The sequence below is a fragment of the Triturus cristatus genome, chromosome 10 (assembly GCF_964204655.1).
Source record: "Triturus cristatus chromosome 10, aTriCri1.1, whole genome shotgun sequence".
In the NCBI taxonomy this organism is placed as follows: Eukaryota; Metazoa; Chordata; class Amphibia; order Caudata; family Salamandridae; genus Triturus; species Triturus cristatus.
The window spans coordinates 1,082,173,853-1,082,194,386 of record NC_140593.1 but is presented as its reverse complement, the minus strand read 5'-3'; the positions used below and the strand labels follow the sequence as shown (position 1 = coordinate 1,082,194,386).

General features: G+C 42.4%; 1 protein-coding gene across 11 annotated transcripts in view; it reads left to right on the top strand.

Annotated features, from left to right (window-relative positions):
• Window positions 1-19,994, top strand: part of MAFK (MAF bZIP transcription factor K) — a 262,438-nt gene extending 242,444 nt beyond the window's left edge. For all 11 annotated transcript variants that reach the window (XM_085629250.1, XM_085629251.1, XM_085629253.1 and 8 more), the window contains 2 exons: window positions 178-257; window positions 13,909-19,994. In XM_085629250.1, the coding sequence (XP_085485376.1) occupies window positions 178-257; window positions 13,909-14,343 (515 nt within the window). In that variant the 3' untranslated portion in view covers window positions 14,344-19,994. The remainder of the gene's footprint in view (window positions 1-177; window positions 258-13,908) is intronic.
• Window positions 19,995-20,534: the final 540 nt, after the last annotated feature.

Genomic DNA, 20,534 nt, shown 5'->3' with positions numbered 1-20,534 from the left:
AATAAAAGTTACATTGTCCTTGGTACAAGTGCAAAGCAGCATTATTCCCTTTTGTACTGAATTTAGTGTTTGAAGGACATGACCTATTGTACAAAATAGGTTGTTTTGTATTAAATCCAGTTTTATTTCCGATATTTTATCCTGAATTATGTATTTGTTTTCCCTTTGTTTCTTTAGTTGCATTTTCCAAGCAGTTGTGTCCTGGTGATTGCTTACAGGTTATGACGACTAATCCTAAACCAAACAAGGCTTTAAAGGTACGTACAGCTCTTGGTTTAAAAACGTACAATGTCAATTTGTAATAGCTTGCAGGACACTAAAACGGGGACCTGTTCCATACTAGTCAGTAGTTCCATAAAAACAAGCAATTATTGCAGACGTTTCACAGCATTATTTATATACCAATTAGCACCATTGAGTATTAAGCAAAGTAGGTTATAAAAATGTTCTATGTGCCTACCCATTAACCTGCAGGTCTACTCGGCCCATGGTCCTTGTGAGTTCGATAAAATGCTAGGTCTGTTGGTTAAAGGTAACATACTTTAGTTTGTGGCAGCTCTAAAAAAAAATGTTATTACTAATAATTTATTTTTTGATGGGTACATCTGCCTGTAGATTCATCACCTTTCAAATGACCCCAATGCACAGCATTCTACGGAAACATTTCTCAGCTCTCCCACATCGACGTCACAATGGAATGGCTCCACACGCGACTCCGAGTGACATCATCGGAGCCATAAGAAGACCTCGGTGGTGTGCTGACGTCAGTTCTCTTTTTACTGCACTGTCAACGCATAACTATTTTTTCCCAGGCTCTCCATTTCTGGAAGTATTCATTGTTACTGTTGCTGTGACTTTGTATGCAAGACAATTACAGGGTAACCAGTTCCTCTTATATAGTATATGTGGCAAAGACAAGGACACTATCACTACATGCCACGGGCTCTAAGTCGCTGGGAGATCTGAATTTCAGATCATGTTGCCCTCACACACCTTTTTAGGGGTGTCATGCTTCATCATAGGGCGCACTGACTGACCACATACATACCTCACATACGGCGTCTCTACAGATCAAAAGAACTCCGCCAAAGTAGCCACCAGGCCCGTCGGACATTGCAGCGCCGGTCCGACGAGGAGTGCCCTATGATGAAGCATGACACCCCTAAAAAGGTGTGTGAGGGCAACATGATCTGAAATTCAGATCTCCCAGCGACTTCGAGCCCGTGGCATGTAGTGATAGTGTCGTGATAGTGTCCTTTTCTTTGCCACATATACTACATAAGAGGAACTGGTTACCCTGTAATTGTCTTGCATATACACATAGAGGAGCACGGGTACAGGACCTCTTTAAGTATTAGCTCTTCAGCTCCACCCCTTTGATTAAATATGATGTGACTTTGTAGCCATTGAAGATGACTTCTACTAGAAAGTCGGATGCAAGCCGTGCAGGAAATGCGGGGGGCCAGATTTCCATCACTGACCCGCACGAAGATTGTTTGTGGTGCCTGTCCTCGGATCACAACTTCGGGACATGCACTTCGTGTAAGTGGATGAATCCGAAGGAAAGTGAGGCCAAGTTGTTCATGGCCAAAAGGCCGAAGAGAGGTCTCAGGAGATCTCGGACCCTCATACTTTAAGGTCCTTCAAGAAGCACACGTCACCATGGTTCTCGGTGTCGTTCTTCGAAGGACGCAACTCCGAAGTTGGTGTCTCCGAATCCTAGGCGTCCTCGCATGGATGAGATCTCTCTAACTCCTTCACCAGAGGTGCCTCCGGCACCGAGGGCTGTTACTCCTCTGACTCTGAGGAATGTTACTCCTTCAGCGCCGACGTCTGCTACTCCACCTCCAGCTCCGAGAAAACCTCCTCCACAACCGGAGCCGAATTTGGTGCCTCCACATACGGCTTCAGAGCCCTTTGTTCCAGATCCAGCATATCCTGCATTCCAGACTGCGTGATCAGATCAGTCACATTTTTTAAATGCTATGTTGAGCATTTTGATAAGGGCTGCAAATCCTACGGGTGCACCTACTGGCCCCATGAGTCAGTTAGCTTACTCTCTGGGAGAGTTTCCCCCTCATTTTCCCTAGATGCCATTCCTGCCCTTTATACCTGTGGCACCAGGAAGTTGGCTTCCACCAGCGCCGAGGTTGCTGACACAGTTAAAGTTTCCAGAGGGTTGTGTTCCTTTGGATGGTTCTTCTCCGGCTCTGTCTGGATCCGAACTGGCGCCGGTTCGTCCTCTGCCAACTTTAAGCCCTGTTCGTTTGGACCCTCCTACGATGCTGGTTCCGAAGTCACCGTCCCATGTCTGGCACCGCCGACGGCGAAACCGAAGATGAGATCTCAGAGAGGCTCAAAGGCTGTTGGAGGAAGAGGAATATCAAGAGCCGCATGAAGGGGCTGAAGAAGGAGAGATAGTGGACATTGACCCTGATTTTGAGGGATTACTAGAGGCTAGTGGTCAGGATACCTCCCCTGAGTGGGAATTGACATCACCTAATGGCTTGCCACCTCCTAAGGTGACTTCATATCATGCTGTAATTAAAAAAGCTGCAGACCTTTTAGAGTTGTCGCTTCCCACAGATGAATTGAAATCTAACACTCTCACAGAGCTTCTTCATTCGTCGACTTCTGCATGAGAACCATTGCTGCCCTTCAATGAGGCTTTAACAAAGCCTATCTTGGATGTTTGTCAAAAGCCAATGTCTAACTCTGCAGTTTCCAGGACAGTGGCTAGAAGGTACAAGGTAGCTCCTGGGGATCCAGCTTTTCGGTCCTCCCATCCTTCACCAGAAAGCCTAGTGGTCCAAGCTTTCTGTTCTTCTAAGTTATCAGCAAGCTCTTTTCCATCCACATCTGCTGACAGGTAATCTAAACAAATGGAGCAGTCGGGCAAAAAGGTTTTTTCGTCGGGGATTATAGCCTTGAAATCTACGAATGCCACATCTCTTGGGACGTTAGGTTCACGCCCTCATGGATACAGCTAAGGAGGTCGTTCCAAAATTGCCTACGGAGGTCCAGGGGCATTTTACTCAACTGATGACGAATGCTCAGGCTGCTGCCCGTCAAGTAATCAAATCTGGGCTGGACATAGCGGACTCTGTAGCCAGAGCAATGGGGTCGTCTTGGTGACGAGAAGGAATGCCTGGTTACGGTGTTCCCTGCTTTTTGCCTGATGTTCAAACTTCGTTGCTGGACTTGCCTTTTGATGGGTCCCGTTTGTTTGGAGCTAAGGCAGTTTCTGCGCTGTAGGGCTTTAAGGTGTGCAAAGCAACAGCAAGGTCCTTAGGGCTTTAGACCCTGCCCAGGAACTATAGACCGTACCACAGGTTTCGTGGCTTTGCAAATAACTTTTCCTTTCATGATAGACAACAACCACAGCATCAGCAGCAGGTGAATCCTTTGTAGAGGTCCTACAGGTGAAGGGGCAGCGGTTACCTGCGGGATTCTGCCGACAACAAGTCTCCCCCTCCACCCCCTGCTTCTTCTTCCTCTCCAACCGTTGCGGCAGGGACGCATCTCTAGCTCCGCCATCTTATAGCATGCTTATCCTGTGGGAGGACATGTGGCCTATTTTCTACCTCATTGGAGGTCTGTCACTATAGCCCTCTGGGTTTTAAACATTGTAGAAAGTGGGTATGCCCTACCCATCCGCGAGTTTCCCCCTCCTTTCCTTCCCCGTCAGGGCCTTTGCTTGGAAGAGCATCTTCTGCTTCTTCTGCAGGAAGTACTGTCATAGGCACAAAAGGGTGCAATCAAAATAATTCCAGAGCAGAAAAGAGGTCAGGGGTACTACTCCCTGTACTTTCTGATTCCCAGAAAGGACGGTCGTTTACAACCGATTCTCAACCTCAGGATTTTGAATTTTTACCTCGAACAGGAGAAGTTCAAAATCTTGACCCTGGCACAGGTTCTTCTCGCGCTGGAGAAGGAAGACATGATGATGTCAGTCGATTTTCAGGATGTGTATCATCACATTCCCATTCTGAAGTTGCATCGGAAGTATCTCCGTTTTACAGTGGGGTCTCAATATTACCAGTTTTCGGTCCTTCTGTTCGGCCTTACTTCCTCACCTCGGATATTCACAAGGGTGATGGCGGTGGTGGCAGCAGATCTCAGGTCGGAAATTCCTGTATTTCCCTATCTGGACAACTAGCTTCCCAAAGCAAAGTCGCCAGAGATAGTGCTGCATCATTTGCAGGTAACACAGCTGTTGTTCAGCTTGGGTTTTTTGATAAATGTACCCAAATCTCACCTGGTGCCCTCTCAGCGCAACCTGTTCATAGGAGATGTACTGGACACTACTGTAAGTGGTGCTTTTCCTCCTCCACAGAGGATTCAAGACATCCAGGTTATGCTTCCACTGTTTCTAAATGGAGCGTCTGTTCCAGTCCTGAAAGTCTTGTGCCTGCTCGGTCTCTTTGCTTCCTGCATTCTGTTGGTCAACCATGCACGCTGGCATATGAGGGCCCTCCAGTGGTGCCTCCGTAGGCAGTGGTTTCAACACAATGGAGATCTCGAGGAGGTGGTCAGAACCTCCAGAGACACTGCAGCGGATCTGCAATGGTGAAGTGTTTCAGGCAACCTGTCTCAAGGGAAGCCGTACACCCTCCTTCTCTGGTGGCCATAGTGATAGTGGATGACTCCAATCTAGGGTGGGGAGCTCATCTGGGGGATTTGGAGGTCAAAGGTCTTTGGTCTCCAGAGTAAAGATTGTTTCACATCAATCTTCTGGAATTGCGGGCGATACATTTGGCTCTAAAGGCATTCCTTCCTTCCCTTCGCGGTCAGCTGGTTCAGGTCTTAACAGACAACACTACCGAAATATGGTACATTAACAAACCGGGAGGAGTAGAGTCGAATATTCTCTGCAAAGAGGCTCTGGGACTCTGGTTCTGGGCTCAGTACCTCTCAGATTTGCGTGATCGCGAATCTCTTGGCCGGAGTGCTGAATGTGCATGCGGACAGCCTCAGTTGGCAATATTCAACCGATCACGAGTGGCGTCTCCACCCAAGGATGGTTCTTCATATTTTCAGGATGTGGGGGTTTCCTCAGTTGGACCTGTTTGCCACTCACGAGAACGCACACTGTCTGTCATTCTGCAATCTCCAGTATCCGACGCAGGGAGCGTTGGGGGACACGTTTATGGATTTATAGAGTGCATGGCTGCCCGAAGACTTCCCCGCGCTGAGGAGAAGGTGATATCAGGGAACAGAAGTTATCGGGCGAAGAGCCATGTTTTTAGTTTTTCCTAAATACCAGTTCATCTCTTAGCAATCGCGTTTCTTTAGGTAGGGAATTCCACAGACTAGGAGCTAGGTGTAAGAAATATCTTCCTCCCCATCTCATTCCCTTTATTCTTGTCCTCTTCATGAGTAGATCTGATGAGGATCTCAGAGATCTACCCGGAACATAAGGAGCTACAAGCTTTCTTAGTAGGGCAGGGCCCTTGTCATTCATGGCTTTGTGGGCAATACATAGCGATTTAAATTTGATCCTGGCTTGGATCGGGAGTCAGTGCAGTATTTTCAGAGCTGCTTTCACTGAGTCTTGTCTGGGGATGCCTAGAAGTATCCTGGCTGCGGCATTCTGAACCACCTGTAGTCTGTTCACTACATATTAGGGGGAGCCCAGATAGAAGGAGTTGCCGTCGTCCAGCCATGATATTACCAAGGCCTGAACCACGGTTCTCTGGGCCTGTACAGGGATAAGAGTTAAAATCTTCCTCATCATGCGGAGTATTCCAAAACAGGTGGTTGCCAGTTTTCTGGCTTGTCTCTCCATAGAAAGACTGGGGTCTAATCACATTCCCAGATTTTTTATGGAATTTTTTGGGACAGGGGGTTGCCTTGTTCTGGAGGCCAGCAGATGATTTTTCTGGGCACAGACCTATTTCCCAGGAACAATAGTTCTGGTTTTTTTCCCCATTCAGTTTTAGGCTACACCTGTTCATCCATTCTGCTACTTTTTCCATGCACGGGGCCAGTTGGGTGTGTTTGGATTGTGGGCCCTCCATCACTGATGGTACCAACTGGGTATTATCTGCGTATGATACAATAGATAACCTAAACTTCCGCACTATGTTTGCCAAAGGGTGCATGTATAGATTAAATAATGTGGGACACGGGGCGGATCCCTGTGGGACTCCACACGATACTTGTAGGATATCTGAGAAGTGCTCGCCTTCCATTATCTGGAAGGATCTATCTATCGTTTCAGTTAGATTGGGGCTAACAGCTTCTTTACGTGTTTCCCCCATACCCTTGATTCCTTGAGTTCTGAGGAATATTCGCCAAGACCGAGCCCAAGTCATATTGATCGCCCCGGGTTGGCCGCGAAGAGAATGGTACACAGAGCTCCTTTACCTCTCATTGCACCCTGCGCTCCATCACCCTCTCAGGGCTTACCTCTTCTTGCAATCGCAAGGGAAGGTCTACACCCCCACCTCCAGAGCCTGCACCTTTAATGCCTGGACATTTAGTGGGGCAACCAGAGTTCTTTCTCTCTCTCACTGGATGTGGTGGACGTTATTTTATCGGCCGGAAGACACTCCACCAAATCTGTCTATGCTGGTAGGTGGGCTAAATTTGTGAAATGGTGTGGAGAGAAATCAATTGACCCCTTAAAAGCCCATTTATCTGATGTTCTGAGTTTTTCTGTTGCCCAGGCAACTGTTGAAGATTTCTGATCTGCCTTGTCGGCTTTTCTTTGTATGCTAGATCAACCCTTGTTGTTTAAATCTCCTATAGTTATGAGATTAATTAAGAGTCTCACTAATAGGTTTCCTCCCACTCCTTTTATCATGCCTTAGTGGGATTTGAATTTGGTTCTCACATTTTTGATGGGTTCGCTCTCTGAACCTTTGCATAGTTGTCCCTTAAGGTTTCTAGCATTTAAAACTATATTTTTTGTGGCTATCACATCCTCTAGGAGGGAGAGTGAATTGCAGGCTCTTAGTTCGAAGCTTCCTTTTACATATTTCCATGCGGATAAGATGGTTCTTAGGACCAGAGCTGTTTTCCTGCCTAAGTTGATCACTCCTTGCCACTTGGGCCTGTCCATCACCTTACCTACTTTCTACCCTCCCCTTCACCCTTCTAAGGAGGAGGAGAGACTTCATCGCCTAGATGCCTGGAGGGTGGGGAACTTTTACTTGGACAGAACCAAGGACTTCAGCCTGGATGATCAACTCTTCATAGGATACGTGAGCAAGCAGAAAGGCAAGGCTGTTCATCAAAGAACGCTGTCCAGGAAGATAATCCTGTGCATTAAGATCTGCTACGCTTTGGCCTAGAGGAACCTCCTGAAGGTATTCGTGCTAATTCTGCTAGAGTGAAGTCTTCTTCTTTGCCACCTTGCAGATGTCTACCACAAGGACACCTCCAGCCAAAGCCAATTTGGGCCTCCCTCCTCTCTTTTGCAAAGCACTATTGCTTGGATTCGGAAGTGAGGAGGGAAGGCCATTATGCTCATTCAGTGTTGCAGGATTGTTTGGTATAGGGAGGCAGGCACCCTCCTCTAAGAGCGGGACTGCTTGGGGATTCAATTCAAAAGTTGAGGAATCACCCACAGGCAGATGTATCCGTCAGAAGAACAAGTTACTTACCTTTTGGTAACGCTTTTTCTGGTGGCTACAGTATCTGCCTGCCGAGTCTTCATGACCCACCCGCCTCCCCGTTGCCTGGCTGCTCATACAGAAAATTAATCAATTTGTATTTTATGTGTTTTATTGCTTGAATCATGAGTTTAATTTGGAATTGGGAAATATCTATGATGTAGAATTTCCATTTTTAGTTGTGTTTTGTATACTATTAATACTTGTGAGAAGGTCGTTAGTTCACCCGTTTCTCCTTGAAGGCACAGAAAAAATGGGTGGAACGGACATCAGCATGCCGACGAGGTTTTATTTTGGCTCTAATTACGTCACGAGGAGTTGTTTGTGGAGCCGTTCCATTATGATGTCCTCGTTGACGTGAGAGAGCTCAGGAGAAAAGTTTCTGTGGGATGCTGGGCGTGGGGTAATTCAAAACGTGAGTAATCCAGAATCTGTATCCACCAGAAAAAGCGTTACTGAAGGTAAGTAACTTGTTCTTTTATGTTACTTGTGTTTTTCTTTTATTCCTTGTCAGCTCAAAGGCTGTGGAGCAAAATTACATTCTCTGTTTCGCTCAACATTCTTGTGTATCCTACACATTTCCTTTTTCATCATAAAATGACAGCAGTCTCATTTATGCCTAAGATGCCCCACTGTTGGCGGCTGATGAATAGAAAGCACGTTTATTGAACGCATCTATGCAGCGCTTGAATGCACAAGAGGCTGTGGGGGGCCCTCTGTATTGACGTTTTTTTTGTGAGGAACCCCTTTTCTTTCTTTTTTTTTTTTTTTTTTTTACCCTCCAATAAACCACACCACATACTGTTTGTCCTGGGACACGCTACAGTGAATGGGAAAATGGTAGTGGAGGAGAAGTAACCAGCAGCGCACAGACATCAAACAGTTCCCTCAATGTCTGGCAGGTTGCTAGTTCAAGAGTTCTGTGTCTTCTAGGCATCATAGGGAAATTAGTGTGGTATCCATGGTGTCACGTTACCAAAAACCACACTCCGGGTCACAGTAGGATGTGACGGTATGACAGTGAGGCCTTTGGGCCTTATTTTAATGGCTTACTGTGGCACCAAATTTTCTAGGAGTACACTGATGTCACTTTTGCCAACCTCAGTCAGTTCTGTTCTTGCCTCGTGAGTTCTTGCATGCAGACCTTGAACCAACACTTGACTCTGCACATTTACTTATAACTCTTGAATTTTGTTGACACTAGTTTCTAGAATTCTATTTGTGCCTAGCTGCCTGCTAACTACGTGGATGACTCGCAGCATTTTCAAAGTGATGAATCGCAGCTCCTAATACCGTGTCAGAGTTAAGCTGTCATTACAGTCTGTGTATCGACGTTTACAAAACATTCCAAATATATTGAATTTAGGTTCCTGACCTTCAGTTTGTAGAGCGTTCAACTTGTGTGACTCCGATTACCTTGATTTTAATAGATGCAGTTATTTAATTTTTGAGCCAGCTGTAGTGCTACATGAATTAACAACTCAAATATGCACCATTTAGTCTGACACTGCAGTTATGCATAAAGATCACCAGGTAATGGTCAATAGATTGTATGTGAGAGAAAGCTCCTTAAAGAAGGAATAATGTTGTTACAATTTTTTGGTTGAAATGAAGATCCCCCCCCCCCACCCTACTGTCGTTATTAACAGCGTGAGTGCAATAACAAGGGAATCATGTACAACTTGTTTGGAATGCAGTGAATAGATATACAGTATTGGAAAGACTAGCATCTCCAATATTGTCACTAGTGAAGATGAGGACTGGATATGCAGTGGAAGAAATACCACGTTTGTACTCGTTGAACACGTTGGCTGTGGGCAACTGAAAAAAATGTTATCTATTTGGGCCTCACTAAGCAACTAAATTCCTGTATTGGAATTGAGGGTGAATGGTTTAAACCAGAGCTTTCAATTGTGAAGTCTGTTTTGGGTCCTTTACATCTTCACGTTTCCTCCAAGTGCCTCTTGAAAGCCAAGCAGATGGCATAAATCATAATTTCAAATGGGCAGCAACTGCTCTCATTAGTGCTATCTGACACGCATGAGTAAGCAACTCGCAGTATTTTTTAATCTTCCTATAATTATTCGGTTAACATCTAGATCACAGTGGTTTTATTTATTGAGCTATCTTTATTAGTCTATCTTGGGTGGAATAATTCCCTTGATCGGTTATGGTCCTAGAACTCTTCACTTACTCTTGGATACAGAGGAGTAGTTTCTCACCACCATTCAGACTTAGGCTTTCATAATCACCTCAGTAAACAGAGGCTACAGAAATCACCCCCTCCGTATGTGGCATGAGGTTGTATGTCGTTACAACGCATTCCGTTGCAACGCATGCCTTTACCACGCATGCGTTACAACGGAATGCTATTTCCACGCATGACCTTTACCACGAATATTCCATACTTTTACAACGATTTTCGTTGTAAATTCATGCATGGTAATGGCATACTCTTGGTAAAGGTTATACCCCTCCCCTGTACCCTTCCGTGACCCCCCAGCCCCCAATCCTTATTATAATTACCCCGCCCGTTTATATATATTTTAAACTTATATTCCCCTTCACGTCGTCTCCTCACCTTGATCTTCCTTGGTGACGTTGTACGTCGTAAAGAGGAAGCGTCATTCCGTTTCCTCTAAAACGACGCCGATTGCCTCCACTTCCCGACGTTACAACAGGTTCTGTTCTGAGACCCCCCAAGCCCCCTTTTTTTCCTCACACATTTTTTTTGGGGGGGGGGGGGGAGACCCCCCCAATCCCCCTTTTTCTAATTGTAGCCATTAACAGACGTCTTCGCCGACTGTTAAAAAGGACTGAACCGGACGAAGAAGAAGACATTCCAGTGCAGCTTGCGTGGTAAAGACGATCGTGGAAGGCATACGCGTGGTAAAGACGTTTACGTGGTAAGTGTACCGTTGTAAACGTAACGCGTAGAAAAGCCTTCGTGGTAAAGGATGTTTCCCGTGGCATGAGCCAAGAGACAGTTTCTTGGTCTCCCAAAACTGGTTTAGAAAAGAGATAAATTGTCAAATTGCCCCCGCACACCCAAACAACCTTTGGCATTTGTCAGCCCATATTCAGTAGCCATTGGTTGAGTGAACTGTCACTTTTGAAATGTGGACTTTAGCTGTTTTGCACATTAGCAGCCAAGTTTCATACATCCCATTTTAGAAATTTCTCGGGGTGTCCACGAGGCTCCCAATTCCTCATACACATCAACTGTGCTCAGCAAGCTTGACATGTGTTTTTATGAACTGTATATTCAAAGGCTCACACTGCTCTACTGACCACCCGCGCCCCTGGCTACATTCTGGCAGTCACGCACGGAGTGCCTCACCCTAGTTGGTGCTGGCTTCTTTTGGCCCTTCTCTAGAGGGTCCTTTATTGGGAGTCTAGTGTGCAGTCTTCTAAGATGGCCTTACAGGTAGCCTAATAGTCTGTCGTGCTGGCCAGTGTGTTAAAGGGATTATATTTAGTCTTCATTTTAGTTTTCCTTTTTAACTTAGCATCTTTTTCAAATGGTGGTTTGAGCATGTTTTTCCCTAACCAGCGGAAATGCCACACATGCATTTATTTTCGGTAGATGTTGTTCTATAGTCTGTGCTGTTAGTTCCAGGGACACACATACTAAAACACGATGTCCTTGCCTTATTTTGTGTTTGTAGGAGACAACTCTTTTTCCCCAGACTAAGTAAAGTTGTTATTCTGAGTCTCTAGCAGAATGCAATAAGGCCTGTGTTTTATTATATAAACAACGTCCATTTTGAATTCAGTGAGAAGCACTTCACAGCGGAGTTATCATGAATGCTGCAGAGAGTTGCAAATGAAAGGCAGCTCTGCAGGCCTCAACATTCATCCTAAGAAAGAAGATAGCTGTGCAAGCAGAGATGTGTGCAGGCTTGCACACTCAGAGTGCATTCGTTAATGCACTGAGGCCGGCTTCTTGAGACATTACACCAAGGGATGGGTTAGGTCATTCCAACTGGATGTGTCAGAAGGGTATCCCATCATGCTCTTGCTAGTGTTGGAGTATTCGTGATAGATAGGAGTAACATTAGGAACAATTAACATGGTTGAATTGTTTGTTTTTCACCCTTCTAATAATGCTTATAACAATGATGTCTCTCATTTGTCTAATTATCACAGTTCATGTTTTACTTACAATCCTTTCAATAAAAATTTGGAAATGTATTATCATCTCTTCTCTTTGAGATACCTTGGGAATGCTAAAGTGACAAACAAAAGGGTTAGATCTGTTTTCACAAACTCCTTGGGAATAAGAGTGTTCACATTTGAGGTTGCTGACAGCATCTGTAACTCTGGAGGTTTAGGAGTTTAGATCCAGTACTGTGAGTTAGGCAAACCAACATGCACTGATGATATAAGAAGGCCTAGTCCCTATATAGTTTTGTTGATCTAATATAAAATCCTACTAAATGAACTATAAATGCACGTTTCAATGAATTGTTTGGGCCTCTACTTTTACCAGATATACAAACTAGAACCCAAAATGCCACCTCTGCCAATTAATACCTTTTCAGATGCCAATCAATGACTCTGCAAATCCCTGGCCTGTATCAGTACTTTACTGTAACAACCTGGATTTCTAGCACACCATTGAAATCATAGGGTGATAGGATGAACTCTGCCCAGGAAAGGTGGTGATGGAATTTTTTAGTAACCGGACACAGTATTATGAATATAGCATTTTCTTTTTTCGAAACAATATCATTATCACATATGCAATTTTATAGTGAAAAAAAGGTGATTCTGAAAAGTGTCATAATGGGAGATATTCCTCCTTAAATTACTTTTTTAGTTTTTTGCTTTAGTGTAATCTCGGTATTTAGTAATCATAAATAAAGCACTGAATACAAAGCAACATTTCAAACAGCAATTCAGAGTGACTCTAACCACTAAATAAACACACACCACTAAGTGAACCATTTAAACTAAAGAACCCAAACATAAACTGATAAATGCCTTTTAATCTCTATTCAGGGCCTTGAAGTATATATCATCAGAAATGTGAAGTAAAAACATTTTGTGGTTCTTGTGAAACAAAAAAATAGCACTTCATCTGTAATGTGACTGGTAGGGAGTTCCAAGTTGATAATACTATGTTTAATATTTTATATTTTTAAACATACATTCTTCTCTCTCCTAGTGCTCAGAAACCCTCCAGATAAACTGCCAATTACAGCTTCTAATTGCGTCAAAGCATTTACTTCTGCCTTGAGTTGTTCTAGCTAGAGTTTGAGGCCCATCACCTGGCATCTGGCTGGGTATTGGGAGTGTGACAGAACCTGTGCTAGCTCCTGATCCCTTAGATGGATCACACATGCTTGTTCAAGGCTTTTTTTTTTGTTCCACCCTTCTTTGCCACAACAGAAATGTATTTATTTAACAGTTTATATAGCTTTTCTGGAGCAGTTTTACAGCAAATTTTAGAAAACTCATTAACCAGTGCTGCAATACATATGCCAAAGAAAAACAAGATTCAGTTGAAACAACAGTACAACAATGTGAGGACATGGCATCAGTAGAGCGTCAAGAAACAACAACAGAATACATAAACTTATTGTGTGGTAGGTATATAGTTTTTAGAGTTTTGGGTCCATTGTAGTTAATAACATGCCATGATGCATTAGGTCTATATAATGGTACTAGCTGATGACTAGCTGTAAGCTTGAGCTGTCGCTTCACTCAGTAGGTTATGCAATATAGGAACATCCTACTATATTAAGCAAGCTACTTAAGTAATAATGATACTCTAAAATACAGGGCCCGACATCGTAGGTTTTATTCCGACCGCTGTATCAGGATGACGGCGGTCGGAATGAAACCAGCAGGGGGATTCCGACACTGTTCGGAGCGTCGGAGCCAGCATAATCTCCTAATGATGGCGGAGCCAGGCCCCCTTCCCCCCTGGCCCTCCGCAATGAGTGGCACCTATGGTGCCCCCTAAACATCCCTGCACCATGTGGCAGGCACCGCATGGTGCCTGCCACATGGTGCAGAGATGTTTACAAACATTGATTTGTCAATGGAAGCTTGTGCTGCTGGCCTTTTCCGTCCGCCGCACAAGCTTCCATTGACAAATGGATGTTTGGCAGTTGCATCATAATCCTGCAGTCGAAACCGCTGACCTAAGGTCCGGTGGTTCCTTTCCACAATGTCCGCCCAACATTGTAACTAGGCCCAAAGTGTTGACAGCTATTTTGAATTACTGTTAAGGTGAATGTAATCTTTGACCTCCTATTCACTCTGAAATTTTTCTTCACAGGTAAAGAAGGAGGCGGGTGAGAATGCTCCAGTGCTAAGCGATGATGAACTCGTGTCAATGTCCGTACGGGAGCTAAACCAGCACCTCCGGGGCCTTTCTAAAGAGGATGTCATTCGCTTGAAGCAGCGCAGGCGCACCCTCAAGAATCGTGGCTATGCTGCAAGCTGCCGGGTGAAGCGCGTGACACAGAAGGAGGAGCTGGAGAAACAACGCGTGGAGTTGCAACATGAGGTGGATAAGCTTGCTCGTGAAAATTCCAGCATGAAGTTAGAGTTGGATGCTCTCCGCTCCAAATATGAAGCTCTGCAAACCTTTGCTCGCACTGTTGCCCGGGGACCAATCGCCCCAGCCAAAGTTGCCACCACCAGTGTCATCACAATTGTGAAATCCAACAGTCTTTCATCCAGCTCCATACCGTTCTCTGCACCATCCTAGTACAAAAGGAAGATGAGAATAGGCAAACCGTTTTGGAGACAACACAGCAGATTTATATGATCTTTTCGGAGTTCCTTTTTCTGCAGATTGAACCTTTATATGGATTGCTGTTTATCTCATCTCCCATAAAGGAAATTAAACACTCAGCTGAAGAAGAGAGATCTATACCATGAGGTCGAATGAGCTGATCCTACTCTGTCCAAAGCAGGCAATTCCTAATTGTCTGTAACTTTCATTAATCATTTTCATGTGGCCTGAAATAAGCGTAACAATGTTATTCCATATTATGTGAAATTTGATAAAGCATTTGACAGTAAGATCAGTCTATTTTTGTAAGCTGGAGAATATTGTGCATAGTTTAAACTTCATTTGTGTTTGCTCTTTCATACCTGAAGGAAATATTTTCGTAATCCACTGTGATCATTTTCTCTGTTTGTGTGGCTGTATGCTAAGTTATAGCATTGGTATTGGGTCGGCAAGGAGAGTATTTGCACGGAGGCTTCAATGAAAGGCAAAATTATACACCAACAGTGCAAAGCCTTTGCAAGTAAGGCTTGGTATGTGCTTATCAGCTTTGGCAAGAAAACATCAACTGGAAATTAGGTCTACCTTGCCCTCTTCAGCAGACTATGTACATGAGATATCCTATGAGATCCATGTGGTTGCCTTCGTCTAGGGAGTGTGAGCTTTTAATAGTTAAATGTATCTAAAATTGATGAAATACCATAATTATTATTGTATGACATGCATTTATATGGAATTGTGTGTTTCTCACCACTGGTAAAATTGTTGTGTTCAAAAATAGGTTGGGTGCATAACTGCTGCTATCTCCTCTACAAACACAAATGAAGAAAACAGGGCATACAAACAAGATATTTTAAAGATTCATTTTTTGCCTCTAATGATGATTGTCTATCGATGTATTGGAAAAAAAGCTATTGTGTTAATAATCATGGAATAGGATGTGGCCACTGTGTAGAACTGAACATTCTGGACATTTAGGCTTCAAAAGTTTATTTTGACAGAGGTGGAGGATTTTAGAGACTCTTCACTAAATGTCTGAGTCTTCTATTGTCTTATCCAGCAACTAATTGCGTTGGTGTACTTGGGCTCACCATTTATGACTTTTTGTTAGGTTTGATTACAGTCATGAAATGCAAATGCTATAGCAAGGAGAAACATGAAAAGTAAACTATTATCCTTGTAAATTGAGGAGATATGATCAACACTCTAAAATTTAGATCGACTGTTTACACATTGTTAATTTTAGGAAAATTTGATTGCTAATCTTGCCAGTGTTGGTGTTTCATCTCCAGTAATTTAAACGTGCCGAAGGGGGACAGCAAGACCAGGGCATGTTTGTAGCTGTAGTTGCTGCTCTGTGATTGAGTGGAGATGAAGGGAATGTAGTTGGTGTAACCTGAGGATTAAGTGTAAAAGATTAAGTAGGTTGTGCAAAGAGAAAAAGTTGAAGAGAATGATAAAGGAAGGAGGTTTCTGGGTTTTTACGTTGTAGATGATATCTTAGTTGTGTTGTGGGGTAGGAGATAAGGCAAGTTTTTTTAGATAAGAAATTCAACCCTTTATCATAGTATATTATGCAGGGAATATAATCACAATACCATCTAAAATTTGAATATAAGAACAAATATTTAAAATCAAGGTGGAACATTGATCTCTCTAGGCTGTTAACTGAAAATATTAATACAGTAGTTGACATCCTAGAAAGTTTGACCAGTAAAAAATGCTTCCATGTGAATTCAGGCTTGGCTTTTGCCAAGTTTGTTGAGAGGCCATAGATTGGTCATCTGATTGAAATGCTGGCTTTAATTAAATCTCTGTGTTTTAATACTGCCTTCAATTGCTAAAGAAAAGTAGAATAGATATAGGGTCTTAGAAAGGAAATAGGAAGGTGTTGAGGAATGACTACATTTTCATTTAGTATCCAGAGGTTTTCATTCCTTAGTCTATGACTGAAAAAATGCAGAAATAATAGTTCTCTTGACTCTGGAGTGGAGTCCGCTCCTGGAACAATGATTGTACATTGAGAGGTTGAAGGCGCTAATGCATCCATATGATTTGCTGCTAGCCATGCAACAGAGATGAAGGCGAGCTTAGCCTAAGGAAGGAAGCCAAATAAGTATCTCCTTTGTAGTACATTTAAAACATTACTTAACGGCGTGGCTGTGCTTCATTTCCTCGATTTCTTAATGTATTTTGGTTGAAATGGTTTCTAAAGCCAGTACCTTTCAACCATCCATTTGGATGTAAGCCAAATTATACTTTCTGCTAAGTTATCCCAAGGCAAAAATGACTGTAAAGAGGCACTTTGAGGACTGGGAACTCAGTCTTGACTAGGTTGATTGTGTTTCACTGCCAGTTTCCTTTTTACTGCCTTGTGAGAGGAAACTGATGTCACCTGATGTCACCAACCCACCTCTTTCTTAGTCTACCTGAATGGGAAATGTTAGAATGACAAAGGTTACTGGTGGTATAGTGTAATCACCAGAGCACTTAACAATGCAAAGTTATCAAAGTTAATATAATTATTGTGTTTTTCTGTTTAAATATGTAACCTATCTGGATTCGGTCGAATCAACACTGCTGTCATTGAATATTTTAATTTTACTGGAAGCGTGCCAAAGGGTTGGCCAAGCAAGAGTCTGCCTTTGGCCAAGCAAGGCTGTTCTTCCCTCTTGGTGGGATAAGTCAAAAAAGGGAGTTTGGTGACTTGGGCCTCATTAATCTGGTAATGCCATAACAATGGTAGGTAATCCATATTGGATACGAGTAAGAATCGTGAAAATATTTAAAGAGATTTAAAATGTGTTTTATCTATCGTACAAAGTTTTTGTAAAAACAAAAGCCTTTTCAAGTTTGATACTGTATACCTTAATTTCATGAAAAGCCTATATGTCGCTGTATCTGGAGATTTGGTGGGAGGGCAAACGGCCTCACTCCTTGTGTCTACAAACTGTCCAGATTAATATATAAATTAACAAACTATCTGAGATTAGAACCATAAACCCTGCCCTGGCCCTTCCTGAAGAATTGTGTATGTTGTCTTCATTTCATATTACTTCATTTCTAATTTAATATATATTTATCGTTCTTCTTTGCCCTCCATCTTCAGAGGGCATGTGTGAAATGGAAGCTTTTGCTACACCACCTCACGTCTACTTCAAAGAATCAGCTCTGCTTATAGTAGCTAGGATTTGTGAAGCTGATGTTAACAGCCCTAAACATTTGTGCCGTCCAATATGTGGACTTATTTTTCTTGTCCGTTGAATAATTTGAGCTACTCTGCAGTGCAGCATCTGCTTAAACGTAAACATGTATATAGTGCTGTGATATCCATGTGCATTTCTCAAATTGACCCTTACATCACTGACTTATAAATCTCTCAGACTACCTGGTGCAAAATGTCAGATTTGCTCTGCAATCTCTGTTAGTGAATGAATAGTGACACATACACACACATGGAGGTGTGCATTTCAATTATGGATTCTGATAACTGTGGCTGCAAACGTATCTACTGTTAAACTTGCAAGAGTAAGATTTTTCTTTTAAAAATGTGCTTGATTCAGCAACCAAAATTTTGCAAATTGATTGCTGTGCATTGGGAAAAAGCCAGCCTTTATTTTTTTTTTTAACTTAAATACAACTTGATCAGCTACTATATACATAGTGCAATCATATTTCGTGTAATGAATTTGGACTTTGTTATTATCAATTTTTAAAAACATATGGCAGCATTAGCCGCGCCTTATGCCTACCATCAGCATGTCTCCGGACAAATGTCTCTTCTGTTTCAAGCTATGTACTCCATCTTTGTGGAAATGATCAGCCAAATGTATTAAACATGTGCTGAATTTCAGTACAAGCTAAATCGTCTTTTGCCTTCAACAAATTAGTCTGATTCTAGATGTTCTGCTTAAGTTTGGTTTTTCATGCACCAACAGCGTATAATGCCTTTTTGGTATGTGAAAATTCACAAAAATTATAAACAAGCATTTGTAATGCAATCAGTCTCGCCTTTGGGACATTATATGTATTTAGCTATGCAGCACATTAGCCTGGGTGCTCAAACATCTACTCTTCTTTAACATGGATGGAAAGTAAGCACCAAACTGCATGACACGCCAGGTATGGGAACACATGGAGAGAATTATTGACTTTAAGCGGGAAATGGTAAAGCCCAAAGCTCTATTTTTAATATAAAAGCAGGCCCTTCGATGGTCGTATCACTGAAAATACAAGATTTGAAAATATATTATTGTCAACGGGTGCTTGTGGAAGACCATTTCTATGGACTGGAATCTAGAGAATGCTAAAGTAATTCTGGTATTTTACTGACCTCTGCTGGTCGTTTTCTATCAAGAAAGTTAAATAGAGGCAGTTGCTAGAATTTTTTTAAAAAGAAAGTCCCTCAGCAGAAAGCAATTCTGGTATTTTACTGACCTCTGCTGGTCGTTTTCTATCAAGACAGTTAAATAGAGGCAGTTGAACAGAAAAAAAAGTCCCTAAGCGGAAGCAGACAAGTCCTAGGGGTGATCTCCAGAGCCCACAAAGTACATACGCATAAGTATATACTAAAGTATATGCTAAAGTGTATACAAGAGGTCTCGAATGCGTGCCCTAAATAATTACAGTAGCAATCTCTGGAGCTTCTTGTTTTAAAACCTGTTGGATGTGGTGTGGGGAGAAATTGGAGCAAGGCATTATTGAAGGATATTTTTTGAGGTTTACGATTCAAGCAAACAGTTAAATAATTAAATAACATTATCTCCATAGAAGAGGAGCTTTCAGCAATATTATGTTAGCTTGCTAAAACCATAATTACATGTTTTTACCGCTCCTGCCAGGAGTACAGAAATGTGCATTATCACTGTGTTTAGGCATACATAGCAGAGTATTTCTGTTCTAGGCAAATATACTTTTTATCACCAGAGATAAACCTGCATTTTAATTTGTGATTGAATGAAAGGGGCTTATTCATCCTTTCCACTCTCTACCTCTTAACTATCCTCCCAGTGCTAAAAAAAAAAGTTGCTGAATCAAGTTCTCCAGTAAAAATGAAAACATATTCACATTGATTGATTTAATTTTTTTCCGATCTGCCTTTGAGACATGACCTGTCTGCTTCTCGTTTTCACCCGTTTTTTTACTTTTTTAAGTTGTCTTCAGTTTTTCTTTTCTCTCAGCTTCGCTCTCTGTCCAGTGTATCTACTTTAATGTTCTTTGGCCCACTGGCTGATATCGTTTTTCATTCTCCTATCTACACAAATCTCTTTCTATAGCCAATATATTGCTTTTATATTCAATGAGGGTATCAAGTTTCTGTTGTAGATTTTAGAATCTTCCTATTTTATTACTGTGGTTATTTGTTAAGTTCATTTCAATATTTATTTACTTTGCTGCTTTATATATAAGTATATGAAAATATATATAAATATATCTCTATACAAATAAATTATTGGGATATATCCAAGTAATTGTGGATTTATGTTTGTTTGTCTGGACCGTAACCCTGTGTACTGTTATGTGTGCACCAATTTTTCATTCGGACAGCCACAAAGTAATTTATTCCTGTAGATAATACTGCTGTGTCTGGTTTTGTACCTTTCCAATAAAGACATTTCGAAATTTGACCAGTCTTTTTTTCTTTTCTTTTTTTAGTATTTTAATTGTGTAGCTTGTGCCAGACTGTTTATCCCTCTATATTTTTAAATTGGGAAGTGTGGTGTTCACTTTGTTTTACTGCTGAAGATACACCTCACCAAAATCGAAAGTGAACACAGATGGAGAGGGCACCTGTACCGGGCATTGTTTTTGGTGTGTGTAAGTGATGTTCCATGATGTCCATCATTGTTGATGAAGACCTCGACATCTTATTCTGGATAAGGTGTCGAGACTCATGCGTGAGTTGGATTAAAGTGAAAGAGAATTGCTCAACGTCAGCCTCACATTCTTTTCTTTGTTCCCATCTGTATCCAGTGGCAGGATAGAAGGTGAGATGGCTAGAGTTAGGGCGAGGCGCAGTGGATGACAAAGACACCTTACGTGTATTGTCATGTGCCAAGCATTCCACAGTGTTTGCTGTAACCACCTTTCTGACCATTGAACCAGTGAGGTTTCCTCCGTTCATTCAGCCTGATCCAGTCTTCGCATGCATGGTTAGACAGGCCTTA